At 32.4% G+C, this 18658-nt stretch overlaps 2 protein-coding genes across 2 annotated transcripts; both read right to left on the reverse strand.

The window, feature by feature from the left end:
* Positions 1-785: 785 nt before the first annotated feature.
* LOC111716433 (uncharacterized) lies at positions 786-2996 on the reverse strand. The gene is made up of 3 exons (XM_023491889.1): positions 2933-2996; positions 2432-2599; positions 786-1125 (listed from the first exon to the last, which is right to left on the reverse strand). The coding sequence occupies exons 1-3, from the start codon at positions 2937-2939 to the stop codon at positions 998-1000; spliced, it is 303 nt and encodes a 100-aa protein (XP_023347657.1). The 5' UTR covers positions 2940-2996; the 3' UTR covers positions 786-997.
* Positions 2970-18362, reverse strand: LOC111716438 (ubiquitin carboxyl-terminal hydrolase 36). The gene is made up of 25 exons (XM_023491895.1): positions 18260-18362; positions 17518-17617; positions 17122-17175; positions 16186-16262; positions 15528-15600; positions 14504-14660; positions 13891-14011; positions 13505-13586; positions 13009-13162; positions 12297-12371; positions 11557-11682; positions 11136-11191; positions 9947-10027; positions 8940-8974; positions 8602-8835; positions 8291-8522; positions 7907-7947; positions 7502-7645; positions 7146-7242; positions 6638-6808; positions 6328-6448; positions 5332-5385; positions 4699-4840; positions 3499-3833; positions 2970-2985 (listed from the first exon to the last, which is right to left on the reverse strand). The coding sequence occupies exons 4-25, from the start codon at positions 16249-16251 to the stop codon at positions 2970-2972; spliced, it is 2613 nt and encodes an 870-aa protein (XP_023347663.1). The 5' UTR covers positions 16252-16262; positions 17122-17175; positions 17518-17617; positions 18260-18362.
* Positions 18363-18658: the final 296 nt, after the last annotated feature.

The raw sequence follows: 18658 nt of genomic DNA on the forward strand, positions 1-18658 counted from the left end.
TAAAAACCGAATCCAAGCCGAAATTCATATTTATCTCTTTGTGAATAAAATCAGTTAAAAGCTACCGTATTCAATGCATGAACAGAGCTGAAAACTTTAGAATGAGATATCCTTAATCCCGATTACGTAATCTGAGTATCCGATGGACATACTTTTGATTTTCTTCTTAAACCGTTCTTTCTTGGATATAATAGAGAAAAATCAAAAACCGGTTTCTAAATTAGAGTTTGTCCCATATCTGTACATAATCTTAAATGGCGCGCAAAATTTCAAATTTATCGGCTTCGTATACGCGACTCTGATGATTGTTTGAATTTTATACTTTTCAGGATACCAGTACAAGATTAAGTTAGGCTTGATATTAAGAAAAAGAGAGGATCACGCATTAATCTCGATATCCACCATTCTAAAGTTTTCAGCTCTGCTCACATATTTTAGTTTTTTTTTTGTAATGCGTATTTAGACATCAGTTTTCTTATTAGTTTTCAGTAAATTTGTATTTTAAAATGCATCAACATTCAGGGGCGTATTCAGAAATTTGTCCAGGGGGAAGGGCTTAATTTTTTTCTTTCCAGGGGGGGGGCTTAGTATCCGTTGTGGCCTGAAAATCCTCTGAAATCAATAGAATTCACTGGTCCAGGGGGGGGGGCTTAACCCCCATAGCCCCCCCCCTGAATACGCCCCATTCAACAACAAAGATTTCTGAAACCCAACAACAAATATTTGTTGTAGGATAGAATTTATCTTTCCAACATTTTTTTCTGAAATAAAAAATAAATTCATGATTTGATTTGAAACACTCGTTTTATTTAAACAATATATGATTAATATCTTTTACTTGATATTCAGGGGGGGGGATTTTATACACAAGAACGGATAAATTTTTTTTCAAGGAAAACAAAAATAAAAAACGAAATATTTCCTCATCTGGTTTATGTGGAAAAATTTTGTTAACAAAGAAAAAAGTGAAAATATAACAGTCGGCCGACTAGACGGCCTATTTATAGACTACAATATTTCCGTCAAATATGACGAATTTCGTCCAGTCTTGACGATTTGTTTGGAGAATGTTGGTCGAATGATCAGTATGCTTTGGATCCTCTATCTCTATGGTAGCTGTGGTCCCTGGAAATATATATTATAAATTTTTAAATAACCAAAAAGAAACCATTTCCCAAAAAACTATCTTCAATTTTTTGTTTAAATCTTGTAAAATTATCTACTATCCGAATATATAAAACTCAATTTTTTTGTTTAAATCTTGTAAAATTATCTACTATCCGAATATATAAAACTGCCTTGTGTATGTTTAATCTTGTAAAACTATCTACTATCCGAATATATAAAACTGCCTTGCGTATGTTTAATCTTGTAAAATATCTACTATCCGAATATATAAAACTGCCTTGTGTATGTTTAATCTTGTAAAATTATCTACTATACGAATATATAAAGCTGCCTTGCGTATGTTTAATCTTGTAAAATATCTACTATCCGAATATATAAAACTGCCTTGTGTATGTTTAATCTTGTAAAACTATCTACTATCCGAATATATAAAACTGCCTTGTGTATGTTTAATCTTGTAAAATTATCTACTATCCGAATATATAAAGCTGCCTTGCGTATGTTTAATCTTGTAAAATTATCTAATATCCGAATATATAAAGCTGCCTTGTGTATGTTTAATCTTGTAAAATTATCTAATATCCGAATATATAAAGCTGTCTTGTATAATGATGATTTAAAGGAAATCCGCGTAAATATTAATATCATTGTACACTGTACAGTAAGGGTGTGAAATTTTTCTGTAACAATTTTACAGAAGCAAAAAAGTATTCAACGAGAAATATTAAGACATGTTTACAAAATATATTTTTCACAAAAATCAAAAATTTGCCCTTCAAATCACTAGTAAAAGTGAAAATGAAAATTTTGAAATACTTTTTGAATTAGGTATTATTGGAACCGAGTTGAATTTCCGAACTCAAATCAATTTACAGAATCGAAAAATATTGATATTTGAATGAGTAAGGTCAAAAAAGACAATTTTTGAGTACTATAATGAAAAAAGACAATTTTTGAGTACTATAATGAAATTTATTCAAAGATAAAACTATTTTTTGACCATAACTTGCCCAATTTTCAATATTTTTCAATTCTGTAAATTGTTTTGAACTCCGGTTTTCAAGCTGGATCAATGGATACCCATATTGTCTAATTTTTCATTTTCGCTAACACTAGTGATTTTTTGTCCTTAACCCCCATTTGAGGGGCACATTTTCGAATTTTGTGAAAAATGTACTTAGAATTCCAAGTGGAATACTATTTTGCTTCTGTAAAATAATAATAAACCAACAATGTATCTACACAATATAGTGATTAAACTCCCCAATTCAGAGCTATGTATGAGAACCCTTGTTCAACTTACCATTTGTTTCTATGCCTATCCCTGTCTCTGCTAGAATCACGTGAGCTCTTGTTATCTCTATGATGATTTCGATGATCGCTGGAATCCCGGCGATCATAAGATCCTCGGCGGGAAAATCCACCAAAACTGGCGCCAGATTTCCGGCCAAAACTCGCCGAACGTTCATCCCTGAAATCGTATTTATGTAATTTTACAGGTTTTACCGTTGAAAAGAAAAATGGTGGTTTATTGAATAAAATATGGACAAAATTCCTCTAAACTGTTTTATTAATTTCAACAGGGCTTCACTTTAAAGACCATGCCCTATTCACTGCGGCATCCTTTAAGATCTTTATCTGATAAAAAAATGTTGAAGATATCATTTAATTATCTCATGCATTCAGATTGGTAATAAATCAGACATCCCACTCTATAATGGAGAGTTCCTTGAGCGCTCAGTAAAGATGTAAATAATTGAAAATTTCCTCAATTTTGTGAACAATCTCTTGGTAATGAACTAACCTCTCATATTTTCCTCTGTAGCTAGTACTCAGATCTTTCAAGCTCTGAACCTCCTGAACAAAATAAAAATCAAATTTTTATGAAAAGAAGCTGACGTATTTGGTTGAGATGACAATTAGGGAAGAATATCCACAGCAATTAATTTTTAATTAAATAAAAAATGTTGGGATTTGCGAACAACTTACAAGTTTCAGATAAAAATTTCAATCTATCTAAATGTAAATATCTAATTGATATATCTAATATCACATTTCCCACCACCCGGCCCCTTATTTTTACTAAAAAGGGAAAATACTGATTTTTGGGTTGTGAGAATCAAAAAGGATAATTACAAATTATTTTCTAAAAATGTATAATCGTTAAGAATAGAAATGACATTAGGCTAAAAATTTAATTTGGGATGGTACTTAAGGAAAAATATCCAGTGTTAAATTTGTCATCAAATATGATCACTGGTCAGTCATAGATCGAGATCCGTTCTGCAATTTAAAAAAATCAAATCAAATCAAATCAAATCAAATCAAATCAAATCAATAAATAAAAAAAGCAATTTTTAATATTTTTACCTTCCAATTGCTTTCATGTCGGGTTTACTATCCCACTTACTGACCGGGGCATCGGGGTTCCAACCGGAGAGCTTCTGTGGCCGGTCACCTTGACCCTTCTCTAAGTGGTCCCGGTCAGGGCTCTGTCGATAACTCGCGGATTTACTTGGATTTTTCCCTGATTTTTCGGAATTCTTGAACTTTTCCAAGTTGTCCTTAGTTTTCTCTTCCCATTCATCATCTGTGTCGGAGCCGGCACTTCTCTTCTTATCCTTCTTCTTCTTTTTCTTGTGCTTCTTCTTCCGCATTTCGTCGGATTTATCATCTTCCTCATCATTTTCAGCGGATTCAAGAGCCTAAGTAAAATTGATAAATAAATACAGAGGGTTCCATTTACATATAGGATCATAAAGAAACCCTATATTTTTTCTAGCTTGTACATTTTTCAGAACAAAATATTCAATCTTTTAAACATTTCTCTTGTGTCTGTAACATCTCAATTAAATTTTGTTTTTACACAATCCGTGTGTTGATTATAAAATATTCATTCCTCAAATTTCGAGGATTTTTAAATTGAAGAAGACATTTTCATATTTTCCAGGAATGTTCAAAAATCTAGCGACCAGCCGTGACAAAAGTTAAGCAAATATTAATAAACCAAATATTATGAAATATCAACTTTTACAAAAATGCATAGAATTAAATTCGACACTTTTGTAGCTTTAATTTCAATTGAATTAATTACGATCTGAGTGACAAGATCATGATCTGAGTGAGAAGATCATGATCTGAGTGACAAGATCATGGTCTAAGTGACAAGATCATGATCTGAGTGACAAGATCATGATCTGAGTGACAACATCATGATCTGAGTGACAAGATCATGATCTGAGTGACACGATCATGATCTGAGTGACAAGATCATGATCTGAGTGACAACATCATAATCTGAGTGACAAGATCATGATCTGAGTGACAAGATCATGATCAGAGTGACAAGATCATGATCTGAGTGACAAGATCATGATCTGAGTGAGAAGATCATGATCTGAGTGACAAGATCATGATCTGAGTGACAAGATCCTGATCTGAGTGACAAGATCATGATCTGAGGGACACGATCACGATTCAATGCAAGTCTCTCTATAAATCCTAACTAAAAAGTTTATAAATCTTGATCATTTAACAATTTATAAATGTTGAATATGTTAATCATCTTACCTTGGAGCTTCCTGTTGAAGTTGAAGGTTGGCAGGATGTAATGGACTCCTCCTTCTCCTCCTCCTGGGACCTGCCCAACCTCCCCTTCTCCTCCTCCTCATTTCTACCCATCTTCAGCAGCTTGTCCGTCACCTTGTTCGATCTAAATCAGAAAATTCAAGTTTTAGAAAACATAAAAAGGGAAAAATATAAAAATACAAGTTTGTGAGAAAATAACAAATTTTGGGAAAAATTTCAGCAAAAAGAAAAATAACAAATATTGGGAAATATAACAAATGTCTATTGTTTTAACACCAATGAAAAGCACGAAAAAGGCATGAGCTTTATTAGGAATTCAATTTTAAGGGTTTAAAGATCTGTTCTTTGCCTTTATAAAGGTGCGGTTAATAACGTAAATAAAGAATTTGAAAATGTTAAAGCTAGAAAAAGATCTTTCACATTTTAACATGTGTAATAACAAAAGAAATCGCAATAGCAACGGCAACGGCAACGACAACGACAACGACAACGGCAACGGCAACGACAACGACAACGACAACGACAACAATAACAATAGCAATAGCACACAATAACAATAACAACAATAACAATAATAATAATAACAATAATAACAAAATAGAGTTTTAAAATTACCTAAATTGTTGTTTGAACCGAGCCCCCGCCGATATCACATCTTTACCAAACTCCCTAGACATTATTCATCAACAATTATTTCAACGGCCGAATTTAAAGAATTTAAGCCGAGGCTTAAATTTGAGAAGCGGCTCAAATTTTGTTGGTTTCACTTAAAATTGTATTCAATGTGTCAAGATTTAAGCTGTTGAAACCGGTTTTTGGCGGATTTGAGACACGGCAAAATTTCATTAAATTCGGAGTCTGGACATTTTAAGGAAAATTCATTTGATTCCTTTTTTATAAATTCCTGCATTGAGCCTTTCAATTTGCTTTCCTCTTAAAAATATTACTTTTAAGAAGAAAGCAATAAGACTAACCTTAATTCTAGGTATAGGTTACAGTTTCAGATCTTAAACTTGTCGGATTTTGACATGAACGGAGATTCATTATAGTATACCGTATTTTAACGGTATATACAAAATAAATGTTCATTAGTGGCATTTATGTATAGAACATTATCCAATATTTTTTTATGCTCTAGGGAAAATTTCAAAACCAAACTTAAGTTTTTTTCATTATTTCTGATATCTTTAACTTAAAACTAAATAATTTTCCCAACTCGGCTGTACAAAAGCAAGCCAATCATCTAGACAAAAATGATTTTTAAAGGAAATAAATACCCGGCCTGGCCAAGTCTGTTAGGTATAGGCTAAAGAATAACAAAAATCGATTGAATTCATTAAATCACAGGTTCTAGGGATGGCTAAGACTCCAGTAGTGGACCGGAGGTTAAATTCCAAAACAAATGCTATTGGGATAATCTATATAATAAAACAAGACATTAGTATATTTGTTCCCTATAGCCGGCCAAGCAGCTAGAACGAATGGGCTGAATTTTTTTTGTGAACACTCATAAGTAGCCTGGGGGTAACAAAGAAAAAAAAATTTAATTTTTTTTTTTTATTGGTAACGCCGGGTTTTTCAGCTTCTTAAATGAATAAAAGTAGGACTTACCGAAGAGTTTCCGTAGTTTTCAGTTTCATGTCATCGAGAACACTTTTCCTGTTCATCTTCTCCTTCTCTAGCTCGAGCTTAACCTTCTTGGACGGGGAGGCGTGGCCGCCGGTTTCCAGACCTGCATCATTGATTGATTGTTTAACATTGTGAAGACGACGATACTTTAGCGCAGTTCGGAAAATAAGGACCTAAGAATCGTTTAAAGCATTCTACGAATGGAGGGTAATTTGAAATTACGTACGGTCCCGTTAAAACTGCCAACAGTCGCTGAAAACCCGTGAACATTCTCCCATTAATTCTCCCTTACCTGTATCCCTGGCACTGGATGTAGGAACAGAATGCTCCCGCTTAGTCTGCGGTGTAACAGTCCATCCGTTCCGCTGGACTCCGCTAGAGGAAGAGGAACGCGGAGTTCCGCTAGATGATGATGATCTGGCGGTTCCGCTACCGCTAGTGGTGGGAGTAGGGGATCTTATATCTTAAAAAATAATATTTTTAAAATAAAAATAGTAGATTTTTAAAATTAATGACTATTAAGAGGTTGCACGAATGAACGAATGAAAGAATGAATGAAAGAATGATTGAATAAAAGGATGAATGAAAGGATGAATGAACAGGATTACTGAAATAATGAATAAATGAAGAAAGAAAGGATGAATAACGTAAAGATGAATGGACGAAAGGATGTATAACGAAAAGATGAATGGATGAAAGGATGAATAACGAAAGGATGAAAGGATGAAAAGATGAAAGGATGACAGGATTAAAGGATGAAGGGATGAAAGGAAGAAGAGATGAAAGAATGAATGTGCTACCTGTAACTGTAAAACTATGAGTTGACCCTGATGAATTATCGCTGTGTATTGAAGGATTATGGGATTCCTTGTCAAGAACAGTTATACCTAGACGTTCCTAGACAAATCAATCAATCAATCAATCATCCACAAATCAATAATCCACAAATCAATCAATCAATCAGTCAATCAATCAATCACCCAATACTTCATCAATTATCATCAATCAACCTTTCAAACAATTAACCAATCATTATCGTCACATATCAATCAAGAATCTAAACCAAGAATAAAAACTTTGAGAAATATTTTCCTATTGAGGTCAATTATTGATGCCAACGAATGGATGATTCAATTTTCTTGAGACAATAATCTACCTGACTACTTGTAGCGTCAATGCTATCTGACCGTTTCACAGTGACCGGTACATGACCGCTGGCCGGTATCTGGCCGCTAGATGGCCGGTCGGACTGTAGCTTACTTCCAGGGTTTAAATCTTTCTCATCATATAAACTCAACCCCTAGAAAACTCAGGCCTTAGAACAGAACACTATTTTCATTTGCATTTTCTTTAGCATCAAATTTTTTTTTTTTTTTTTTTGGGGGGGGGGATGGGAGTTTGGGGGAGCGCTTAAGAAATATGTTATCGCAGTTTTTTTTTCTGAATTGTTAACATGAAAGTTTCAAAGTTTAAAATTCATGGTTGCCATAATAAAAATATAAAAATACAAAAAATCTATTTTCTTAACACCTAAGTAAATGAGTAATCATTAAAAAATCACCTTATTCTGTACAGAAGGTGAAGAAGGGACAGATTCAGGATCTAAAGTAGAAAAATAGTTTTACCTAAATCCATTTTATTACAATACAATCAAGGGCATGTATTTTTTTTTTCAAAATTCACCCCCTCCCCCTAGTGAAAATAATTTTACCCCCTGAAGTTAAGTATGTTTTATTTATTTATTTATATTTTTTAAGGGTTTTATTAGCTGATAAGATCATCAAAAATCATTTCTCATCCCCAGGTGGGTGGGTGGGGGGAGGGGTCGTAAAAATATAAACCCCTGGGTGCCTTCAAGGCAATTTATGATTTTATGAGTTTTATTTGAATGCCATGATGACAATACAACGTCTAAGATAAAACAAAGATTTTGTTATAAATCTACCTTTGTTCCGTTTAATCTGTTGTGCTACAGCTCTAGGTAAGAATGAGCTGGATCCGAATAGAATCCCGCTACCAGTACTGCTCCGGTTGGCGAGGGACCCAGCAGCTGATCCAACAATTCCCGCCTTTTCTCCATTCAAGGATTTTCCCGCGTTCTCTAGTTTAACATTGGCGGATTCCTCCTCCGAGCTGGAATCATCTCCATCATAAGGAACAAGACCGGTTAGACTAGACTAAAAAATAGAACACTAGTTTTAAGTCGTTTTTAAACTTAAAAAAAATGTATTTTTTAGACAAAAAGTAAAGTAAAACCTTGGTTGAAGACTGTTTCAGAACCACTCCGAGTTTATTTTCATTCGCTAACTTGGGGCTTTCTGTATTCGGTTTCGGCTTGACAGCTGTCGATTCTTGTATTAATTTCGGCTTATTGGGCGAAGGCTCTACGATAAGCTTGGGTTTGACCATGTCTGAGATAAGTCGAGGCTTGACTTGAGGTTGAACTGCTTGAACTAGAGGCTGGTGGTTGGTAGGTTTAGAGGATAAAACCTAGTTAAATAGTCTTAAAGGAAACAATGCAAAAAGCTATATGGTCAAATTTGTACTATCAATATTTTTGAAAATATCTTGGCACAAATGACGAAAAAATTTACCTTGCTGTTTGTAGACGAGTGGGGTAGCTGAGGACCTAAAAAAAGGTATCAATATTCTATAAATCAAAAGAATTTTCAAATATTTAGGAATGTTAATGCAATTTTTCAGTGATTCTTATTTTAAAAGTTTTATTTTAAAGATAGTTAGCTGGGGATGGAACATAAAAGGAACAATAACGTGGAACATAAAATCATTTTCTAGCTTGAGTGTTTAATTCTGATAACTCCTTCATTTTTTTCCTGCAGTGGACACGCGCAAGTAACAACAATTGAAAATTAATACGGATAACGTGGAATCTCATTTATATTAAGGGTATCTAATCCCTTTAAAACAAATCTTGCATAATCCCTTTATAACAGTTAAAATTAAGGGGGGGGGGAGAGTGTCCTTATGTACAATGTACATTAGCGTGCAGTGCAATAGAAGATAGATAGATAGATCCTAGGTCCTACCTATTGAAGCTAGTTTGCAAGTTGATCTGTTCAAATATGTATCCCTACACTCCTGATAGTTATATAGATAGATAGATATATCCTAGGTCCTACCTATTGAAGTTAGTTTGCAATTTGATCTGTTCAGGTATGCATCCCTACACTCCTGATAGTTATATAGATAGATAGATAGATCCTAGGTCCTACCTATTGAAGCTAGTTAAGAAGTTGATCTGTTCAGATATGCATCTCTACACTCCTGATAGATATATAGATAGATAGATAGATCCTAGGTCCTACCTATTGAAGCTAGTTAAGAAGTTGATCTGTTCAGATATGCACCCCTAAACTCCTGATAGATACATAGATAGATAGATAGATCCTAGGTACTACCTATTGAAGCTAGTTAAGAAGTTGATCTGTTAAGATATACATCTCTACACTCCTGATAGATATATAGATAGATAGATAGATCCTAGGTACTACCTATTGAAGTTAGTTTAGAAGTTGATCTGTTAAGATATGCATCTCTACACTCCTGATAGATATATAGATAGATAGATCCTAGGTACTACCTATTGAAGCTAGTTTAGAAGTTGATCTGTTCAGGTATGCATCCCTACACTCTTGACTCATCTCGTAGAATATCACATATGCTAAAATATTCATCTTTAAAAAATTAACATTTTTAGGCAAAACACCCCCCTGGCATAGGGGNACAACTACTGAATCCTGAATAACAATAATTATAACACTAATTAACAGACTAACTAACAGACTAAATCCTTAATAACAGTAATTATAACACTAATTTAGGCAAAACGCCCCCCTGGCATAGGGGTACGATTTAGGGAAAAAAGGTTTTTTAGAACAAATCAGTCCAACAAATCAGGTGTTTGAGAAACACTTTTGTTTCCCGGCCCCCTTTAAATTATCTATACTTTTAATAATTATTTACATTTACAAGTAAGTTTAGGGAACCCTTGGTTAAGTAAAACTTTTTATTTCCGTAGTAGTACACAATTTTATCGTCCTTTAAGATGAAAATACACGAATTTAAACAATTTTATCGTCTTTTAAGATGAAAATACACGAATTTAAACAATTTTATCGTCATTTAAGATGAAACTACACGAATTGAAACAATTTGATATTATTTTAAGATGTGAATACACGAATTTAAAACAATTTGATCGTCTTTTAAGATGAAAATACAAGAATTTTAACAATTTTATCGTCATATAAGATGAAAATATACGAATTTAAACAATTTTATCGTCTTTTAAGATGAAAATACACGAATTTAAACAATTTTATCGTCTTTTAAGATGAAAATACACGAATTTAAACAATTTTATATTATTTTAAGATGAAAATACAAGAATTTAAACAATTTTATCGTCTTTTAAGATGAAAATATACGAATTTAAACAATTTTATCGTCTATTAAGATGAAAATGCACGAGTTTCCCCCCGAAAACTTCGCAAAGAATTTGGTTATTTTACTTAATAGTCTCAAGGGCCTTCAAGTAACTTAACGTCCCTCTTTTGGGNTTTTAAGATGAAAATGCACGAGTTTCCCCCCGAAAACTTCGCAAAGAATTTGGTTATTTTACTTAATAGTCTCAAGGGCCTTCAAGTAACTTAACGTCCCTCTTTTGGGGGAATCAAAGGCCAATAATGTTTGTCAAAGGCAAACTTATTATCCCTCTGCGCAAAAAATCATAACGAAGCTTAAAAACTTTTTTTTAAAGAAAAATTTACCTGAAGTATTTACAACACTCTGAACTGAAATCGGGTTGACAGAAGAATCATCAAATCTAAATTAAATTTGATCTATATATGAAAATAAAAAACGGGAAAAGTGGAAATATGTGAACTGAAAAAAGAAAGAACAACATGATATTGTATTTCAACTGCCCCCTCGCATATTTACTGCCTTATTCAAATGTAAAATGAGATAGTCGTAATTTTAGTGACTTTATTTTTATTCACAATATCCATGTTTATCTCTTTCAAATTGATCATTTTCAATGTGATATCTCGTCAAAGGTGACTTGCGCAATTATACAACAGAGACAATAAAGAAAATTGTCAGGATTTATCAATTTAATCTAGAAAAACGAAGATATCTTCTCCTTTATTGTGAATCGTCAGTTTCTTTAATTGAAAAATAATCTATTACCTATAATAAGATCCGTTAGGGGCTTCTCCAATAGCCGTGTAGTGTCCACAGTTCGGAGAAGGACCAACATGGTTTATTAGGGATACAAGACGATATCTGAACTTAAGCCCTGCACTAGCAGACCACCTAGATATATGGTTTATAAGATATACAAGACTACAGTCCAGTACTAGCAGACCACCTAGATATATGGTTTATTAGATATACAAGACTTCAGTCCAGTACTAGCATACCACCTAGATATATGGTTTATTAGATATACAAGACTTCAGTCCAGTACTAGCAGACCACCTAGATATATGGTTTATTAGAGATACTAGACTACAGTCCAGTCTAGCAGACCACTTGTACAAAAATTGTTTGTAAAAAAACTTATATCAAGAAATACGCCAAGAACATACAAATTCTGTTTCGTCAAACTCGACACTATAGAGGGAGATGGAATCCAAGAGCTAACAGTTTATACGCCGAAGAAAGGGTATGAAATTCAAAACATTTCTTGTATTGGATTTAAAGTAAATATTGTAACAAAAGTAACATAAATCATAATTTTATTAATATATATATATATTGGCGGGGTCAATGACTGCCTGGCATTAGTGAGATTATAGAATGTTTTAGTAGAATAAATATAATTACAGTTTAAAGTACAAAAGAATACTGACTAATATCAAACCACCCACCCAACCAACCAACCAACCAACCAACCAACCAACCAACCAACCAACCAACCAACCAACCTGACATAATTGGAGACATCAAGAGTTTTGGCCAAAGTAACAGGTCGTCCATTCTTGCCTCCCATCATATTAAACCTAAAACAAAACATTTTATTTACATTTTAAAGTGAGAGACAGCGAAGTATAAAAAACTTCCCTTTTAAAGGGACTGTTAAGGATAAATAAAATGAAGTATAGGCTGAAGCCTAAACATTTTAGGAGTTGATCGAGACCCAGTTCTTTCTGATGTTCCTGTCTCGAGAAAATGATATAAAACTTTATCATATTTATACGACTAATTATATTTAGTAAATATATTTTTTTAAATCGTAGGTTTCAGATTATTTTCAGCCAACATGCAACCAATCTGAAAACGATGATATCCCAGAGAAGCCTAACAAATTCCGGTTTGTTCCTACTATTTGAATTTAATAATTTTTCATTTTTAATATATATATTTGATAATATTATGTGTACGTCCGTGACCAGAACTCCCACAAATGGCAGTGCAGTATAATTGTCACGTGATACAGACAGTTCCTTTAAAATGAAAGAACCCATAAAAAAGGTTCTAAAACCAGATCACGGCCCCGGATAGATTAAAAATTATTGGACCTAAAATAACGGCCATCACGTTATCCAGTGAAAACAAAGTAAGCTAGTATTCCAAAGAAAAAGGTATTTTTGAAAGAAAAAAATTGATAAAATAAAGGTTTACAAGGGCATTCATTACCTCTTAAGTTGAATGCAGAGAACAAGGGGTGGGCGTTCCATCTTGTATATTTTATAGGCGGGGACCTTCTGCTTGCATTTCTCACATTTGTACATATCCTCCTGACTCAACACCTCCTTTTTGAAGTATCCAGACAACGCGCTGTCAACGTTATCTGGAATCAATCAATCAATCAATAAATTAATCATTCATCCTAACAATCAATCAATTTAGCGGTCAATCAATCAATTAATCAGGTAATCAATCAATCAATCAATCAATCAAATTACGTCTAATTTGAACTATTTTGAACTGCAGTCCCTTTTTATAAAAGGTATCCACCCCCAAAGTAGGAGTTTTGAACGTCGAATTTGCGCTCGAACTCAGGATTTACAGATCTTTTAAAAGTTTCATATGTCTCAAATGAATCCGAAGGAAGTTTTCCACAACACTGCATACTCAGTTCAACTATCTTACATATCCGGTCACTCCTTTTAATTCCACACTACTCTCCCACCTGAGTTTCTAATATCGAGGAGAAGATCCATAAAGTGTTGAAATGTTATTGACACGTGACGACACTTCAAACAATGGAGCTCCTAAAATATATATATATACATATCTTAATCACACTTTTTTATGAATAAATGAATAAATAAATAAATAAATAAATAAATATAAGAATAGATGAATTAATGAATAATCAAAAGAATAAATGAATGAACAAATGAATACATGAATGAATAATTGGATCAGCAAATGAATGTAATGCTGAATAAATAAATAAAAGAACAAATGAATAAATGAATAAATAGATCAATAAATGAATGAATTAATGAATATATAAATCCTAATTTATATTTTTCAATAAATGAATAAATGAATAAATGAATAAATGAATACCTGTCTCATATATCCTCCGAAGATCTGATTGAATGGAGTTGTCTCCTTGGAGTAATTATCAATAGTTTTAGGTACTTTCCGGGCTATTAGATAGCACCGTTGTAAGGACTCCACTAAATACCTAAATATTAAGAGTTTTAGGTACTTTCCGGGCTATTAGATAGCACCGTTGTAAGGACTCCACTAGATACCTAAATATTAAGAGTTTTAGGGACTCTCCGGGCTATTAGATAGCACCGTTGTAAAGACTCCACTAGATACCTAAATATTTAGAGTTTTAGGTTCTTTCCATGGCTATTAGATAGCACTGATGTAGGGACTCCACTAGATACCTAAATATTAGGAGTTTTAGGGACTCTCCGGGCTATTTAGATAGCACTGATGTAGGGACTCCACTAGATACCTAAATATTAAGAGTTTTAGGGACTTTTTCATTCAATAAATGAATAACTGAATAAACGAATAAATATAAATTAAGGGTGAATAAATATATGAATAAACATAACAAACAAACGAACGAACAAAAGAACAACGAACAAACGAACAATAGAACAAACAAACAACCAGCAAATAAACAAATGAAGGATAAAATATATGAATAAAAGAAACTAACCTAAGGAACTCATGAGCATCCTCCTGCCTGCCGTGAACTAGATGTTTACAAATAAACTTCAATTTCTCATAAAGCTTTGTAGGTTTCATCACGTTACCCCCCTGCAGGGTTTGCTTCAGAGTCGAGGTCAAGATACAGATAGTACAACTACTGAATCCTGAATAACAATAATTATAACACTAATTAACAGACTAACTAACAGACTAAATCCTTAATAACAGTAATTATAACACTAATTAACAGACTAATTAACAGGTTAAATCCTAAATAACAGTGGTTTTAACACCAAATCAAATCAAATCAAATCATACTTTGCAGGGATGGCTTAAGACTCATAAATGCAGGTTTGAGTTTCAAGTCTTGCCCACATCTGGGGTTTTCAGCCTGATCTCCTTTAATTTGATGTTTTTAAAACTAAGGCAGTTTATACAATTTGCAAATGTTTTGAAGAAAACGGGGTTCTGTCTAATTAAGTTGTTACTTTAGACAAATTATAACACTGATTTTAACGCTAATTATAACGCTAATTATATCACAAATTATATCACTAAATATAACACTAATTATAACAATAATTATGAAACTAATTTTAACACAAATTATAACAATAATTATAACACGAATTATAACACTAATTATAACATTAATTATAACATTAATTATAACACTAATTATAACACAAATCATAACACTAATTATAACACTAATTATAACACTAATAAGACAAATTATAACACTAGTTATAACACAAATTATAAGACAAGTTATAACACTAATTATAACACTAATTATAACACTAATTATAACACTAATTATAACACTAATAACACTAATTATAACACTAATTATAACACAAATTATAAGACAAGTTATAACACTAATTATAACACTAATTATAACACTTATTATAACACAAATAAAAATAATAACAAATTAAATCATTCAATTGAACGTTAAGTGAATGAATACATGTATAAAAATAAATGAATGAATGAATTAATGAATAAATCAATCAATCAAATACCTGATAAATTGCATTCCGACTCATGACCACCCTGTCTCAAGTAGTTTGCAAAAGCAGGAATATGGAATAAAGCCTGAAAATAAATAAAATCAATCAATCAAATCAATTTTCCAAATAACTATACCAACAAGTATCCGTTCCTCATTCACAAATTAAAAATTTTATTTGTTTTATCGACGATTTATTTTAAATTAAGTCGCAATAATTAATTAGCAAATTGATTGATTCTTCAGTTTACCAATTTTACAAATGTATCGACCATTTTGTCAATAATCAACCAATTAATTAATGTTTAGATTTATCACTTAATCAATTAATCCCCTAATAAACCAAATTTTTAATCAATCAATCAACCAATCTAACAATTAATCTACTAATTTTCAAACATTATTTTTTAATACAATCTTTAATAAAAATATCTTTATATACTTTTCTTGTCTGTCTGTTTGTATCCAATAAACGTCAAAACGGCTGAATCGATTTTTAAAATAAAATAGTAGAGTTTAAATAACATGTAATCCCCAAACTATAATATTTTAGATTAAGGGACTTTTTCATTGAATAACTGAATAACTGAATAACTGAATAACTGAATAACTGAATAACTGAATAACTGAATAACTGAATAACTGAATAACTGAATAACTGAATAAATTACCTGTAGAGTGGAGTTTAAATAACATGTATTCCCCATATTCCACATCCCTGACCCTGCTCCTCCCATCTTACTGTGCCCTAAACGTACAAATATTAAAGAAACTGTTCACGATATTCATAAGTATATTCTGTACACGATTTAAGAGATTTGTCTGCTCGCAGAGTTTCGGTTTTATATCAAATCATATTAGCAGGGATGGCTTAAGGCTCCTAGATGTAGGTTTGAGTTTCGAGTCTTGCCAACATCCAGGGTTTTTCAGCCCGATCTCTACCAATGTTATGCAATGTTTTAATGAGAATTACAATTCTAGTCATATAACGAATTCTGTTTCAGAGATAGGAAAACCGGATTTAGTTAAGTTAGGTTTTGCTTTAGCAGGTAAAGATCAAAGCACCCGACCAAACTGCCTCTTTTGCATACCCACCGATTGTGAAGACCAAACATATAAGGGACAAAAGGTATTTTCCCTGATAAAAGTACAATGGGTGGGTATTTTCCTAGTGGACTTAGATTTGATTTTATATCTTACACGGTCTACCGGGCTTTATCTTTATTCTAGTTGATATCTAGTTTATCTTGTTCTTCTTCTTGTTCAACTATGCTAGAACGGAGAAATACAGAAAATCTGCTATTCCCTATATGCAGAGAAAATTAAACTTCCTATGATATAACCTTATCTTAATCTGTGATAAAACACATGATGTTCAATTATATTCCTATGAGAATGTTAATCATATTATAATATGTATTATGATCTTGATTTATCTCTAATAAATCTTACTTACTTTACTTACTTACTATCTTGTTCTTTATATCATTCTATTAGATTACTGATTATTGATCCATTATGACGTTGATAAGAAGTATGATTATCTCGCTAGTAAATATTTCATTAACTCTTCAGATTAAAATAAATTATAATTAATATATATTTACCTAATTGTATCTGTTCTCTTCTGAATAGAGTAACCTTTGGATCTGGTACCTAATATTCAATACTGGTAAAATTATTATAATATTTTTTATTCTTATTATTTAAATCTTTATTTGGTTCAAAATGCACATGTACATTGAATGGCATGAACAAATTTATATTTTATTATTCATCAACTATAGAACAAAATGAAACCAATGGACTGTATTAAGTGGCATAACCGATTTACTTTAACTTTTTACTTGAAATTTATCTTTATCTTTAATGATAAATTGCAGATTTAGAGTACAGAGACATTGACAGGAAATTGCCAGAATTCAACATGTAGGTCGGATCCAGGATCCGGATCCGCATCAAAATTACATGGATCCTAAGCACTGCTAAAAACAATTGATNATCTAGTTTAGTAGGTTTATTGCTTTGCTGCGAATTGTTGATACTACCATTACTGCTGCAACCATTGCTGTTACTACTGTTACTGTTATCGGATTCTGGTTTCTGAAATAGTAAAAACAAATTTTAAAAATGTTTCTAATAAAATAACAAAATTATTTCAGTCAAAATTAAATCTTTTTAGTGTTGGAAGTATGGAACTTATTGAGCATTTCTTTCTACGTTTAGCTTTCATAAAATTCTAATTTTAAAAAAAAAACACCAATATTTACAAATTCGTTGATATTCTTTATTAATTGTGAAATTTTAGAAATTAGATTAATTAGACAACACTGATTGAGAATGTTCTGTACAGTCCTTATCATTCCAGTCATTCCCCCATCCGTCCTTTCAGTCCTTTCAATCCCTTCAGTCCTTTCAGTCCTTTCAGTCCTTTCATTCATTTCCTGTAATCCTGTAATCATTCCTGTCATTCCCCATTCATCCTTTCAGTTCTTTCCTTTATGTCCTGTAATGTCCTGTCCCCATAATTTCAGTCCTCATCAATTTTGCCTGTCCTTGTCATGGTTGTTTTTTCCGGTCGTGTATTGTCCTGTCGTGTCTTGTCCTGTCGTACTCATTGTACTTATTATTATTGTCCTATCCTAGCCATGTCATGTCCTTGTAGGTAGTGAATCATGTCTCTAGTACTAGTTATGTCCTAATAGTCTTGTCCAGTCCTATTATTCCTGTCCTGTTTGTCCTAACCTGTTTCGGAGTAAGCATGATGTATGAAGATTTAATGGCTGAAGGTGAATGTGTTACTGGGTCATCAAACTGTACAGGAACTAAACACAAGAAAACAAATTCATATTTTTAATTTATCAGATTTCGAAAAAAAAGATGAAAACCATAAAAAGTAGAAATATAAAACGCAACCTCAAAAATCACGAAGAATAATTAAAAACGTAAATAACAATAACATGGGATTAACACCAGTTCTTACCCTTTCCAATCCGCGGCGCTTGGCCCAAATTCAAAATCTACTCCAACTCCAAAATGTTGGCTAACAGTATCGATAACATTAATTTAATGTTGTGTGCTTGATAAGTATAACAATATTCAAACAATCAACTTTTTTCAGCAGTGGGAGAGGGGGGACGTTTT

This window comes from Eurytemora carolleeae, unplaced genomic scaffold (assembly GCF_000591075.1).
Source record: "Eurytemora carolleeae unplaced genomic scaffold, Eaff_2.0 scaffold1878, whole genome shotgun sequence".
NCBI lineage: Eukaryota > Metazoa > Arthropoda > Copepoda > Calanoida > Temoridae > Eurytemora > Eurytemora carolleeae.

Bases quoted from the DNA above. Each gene is read 5' to 3' on its own strand.
- LOC111716433 (XM_023491889.1), bottom strand. The intron at 1,126-2,431 runs GTAAGTTGAACA...ATATATTTCCAG, and splicing joins GATAGGCATAGAAACAAATG to GGACCACAGCTACCATAGAG.
- LOC111716438 (XM_023491895.1), bottom strand. From the start codon at position 16,251: ATGGGAGGAGCAGGGTCAGGGATGTGGAATATGGGGAATACATGTTAT. The intron at 10,028-11,135 runs GTAAATTTTTCT...TGAATATTTTAG, and splicing joins GAGTGTTGTAAATACTTCAG to CATATGTGATATTCTACGAG. The intron at 7,243-7,501 runs GTAGATTATTGT...TGATTTGTCTAG, and splicing joins TTGACGCTACAAGTAGTCAG to GAACGTCTAGGTATAACTGT.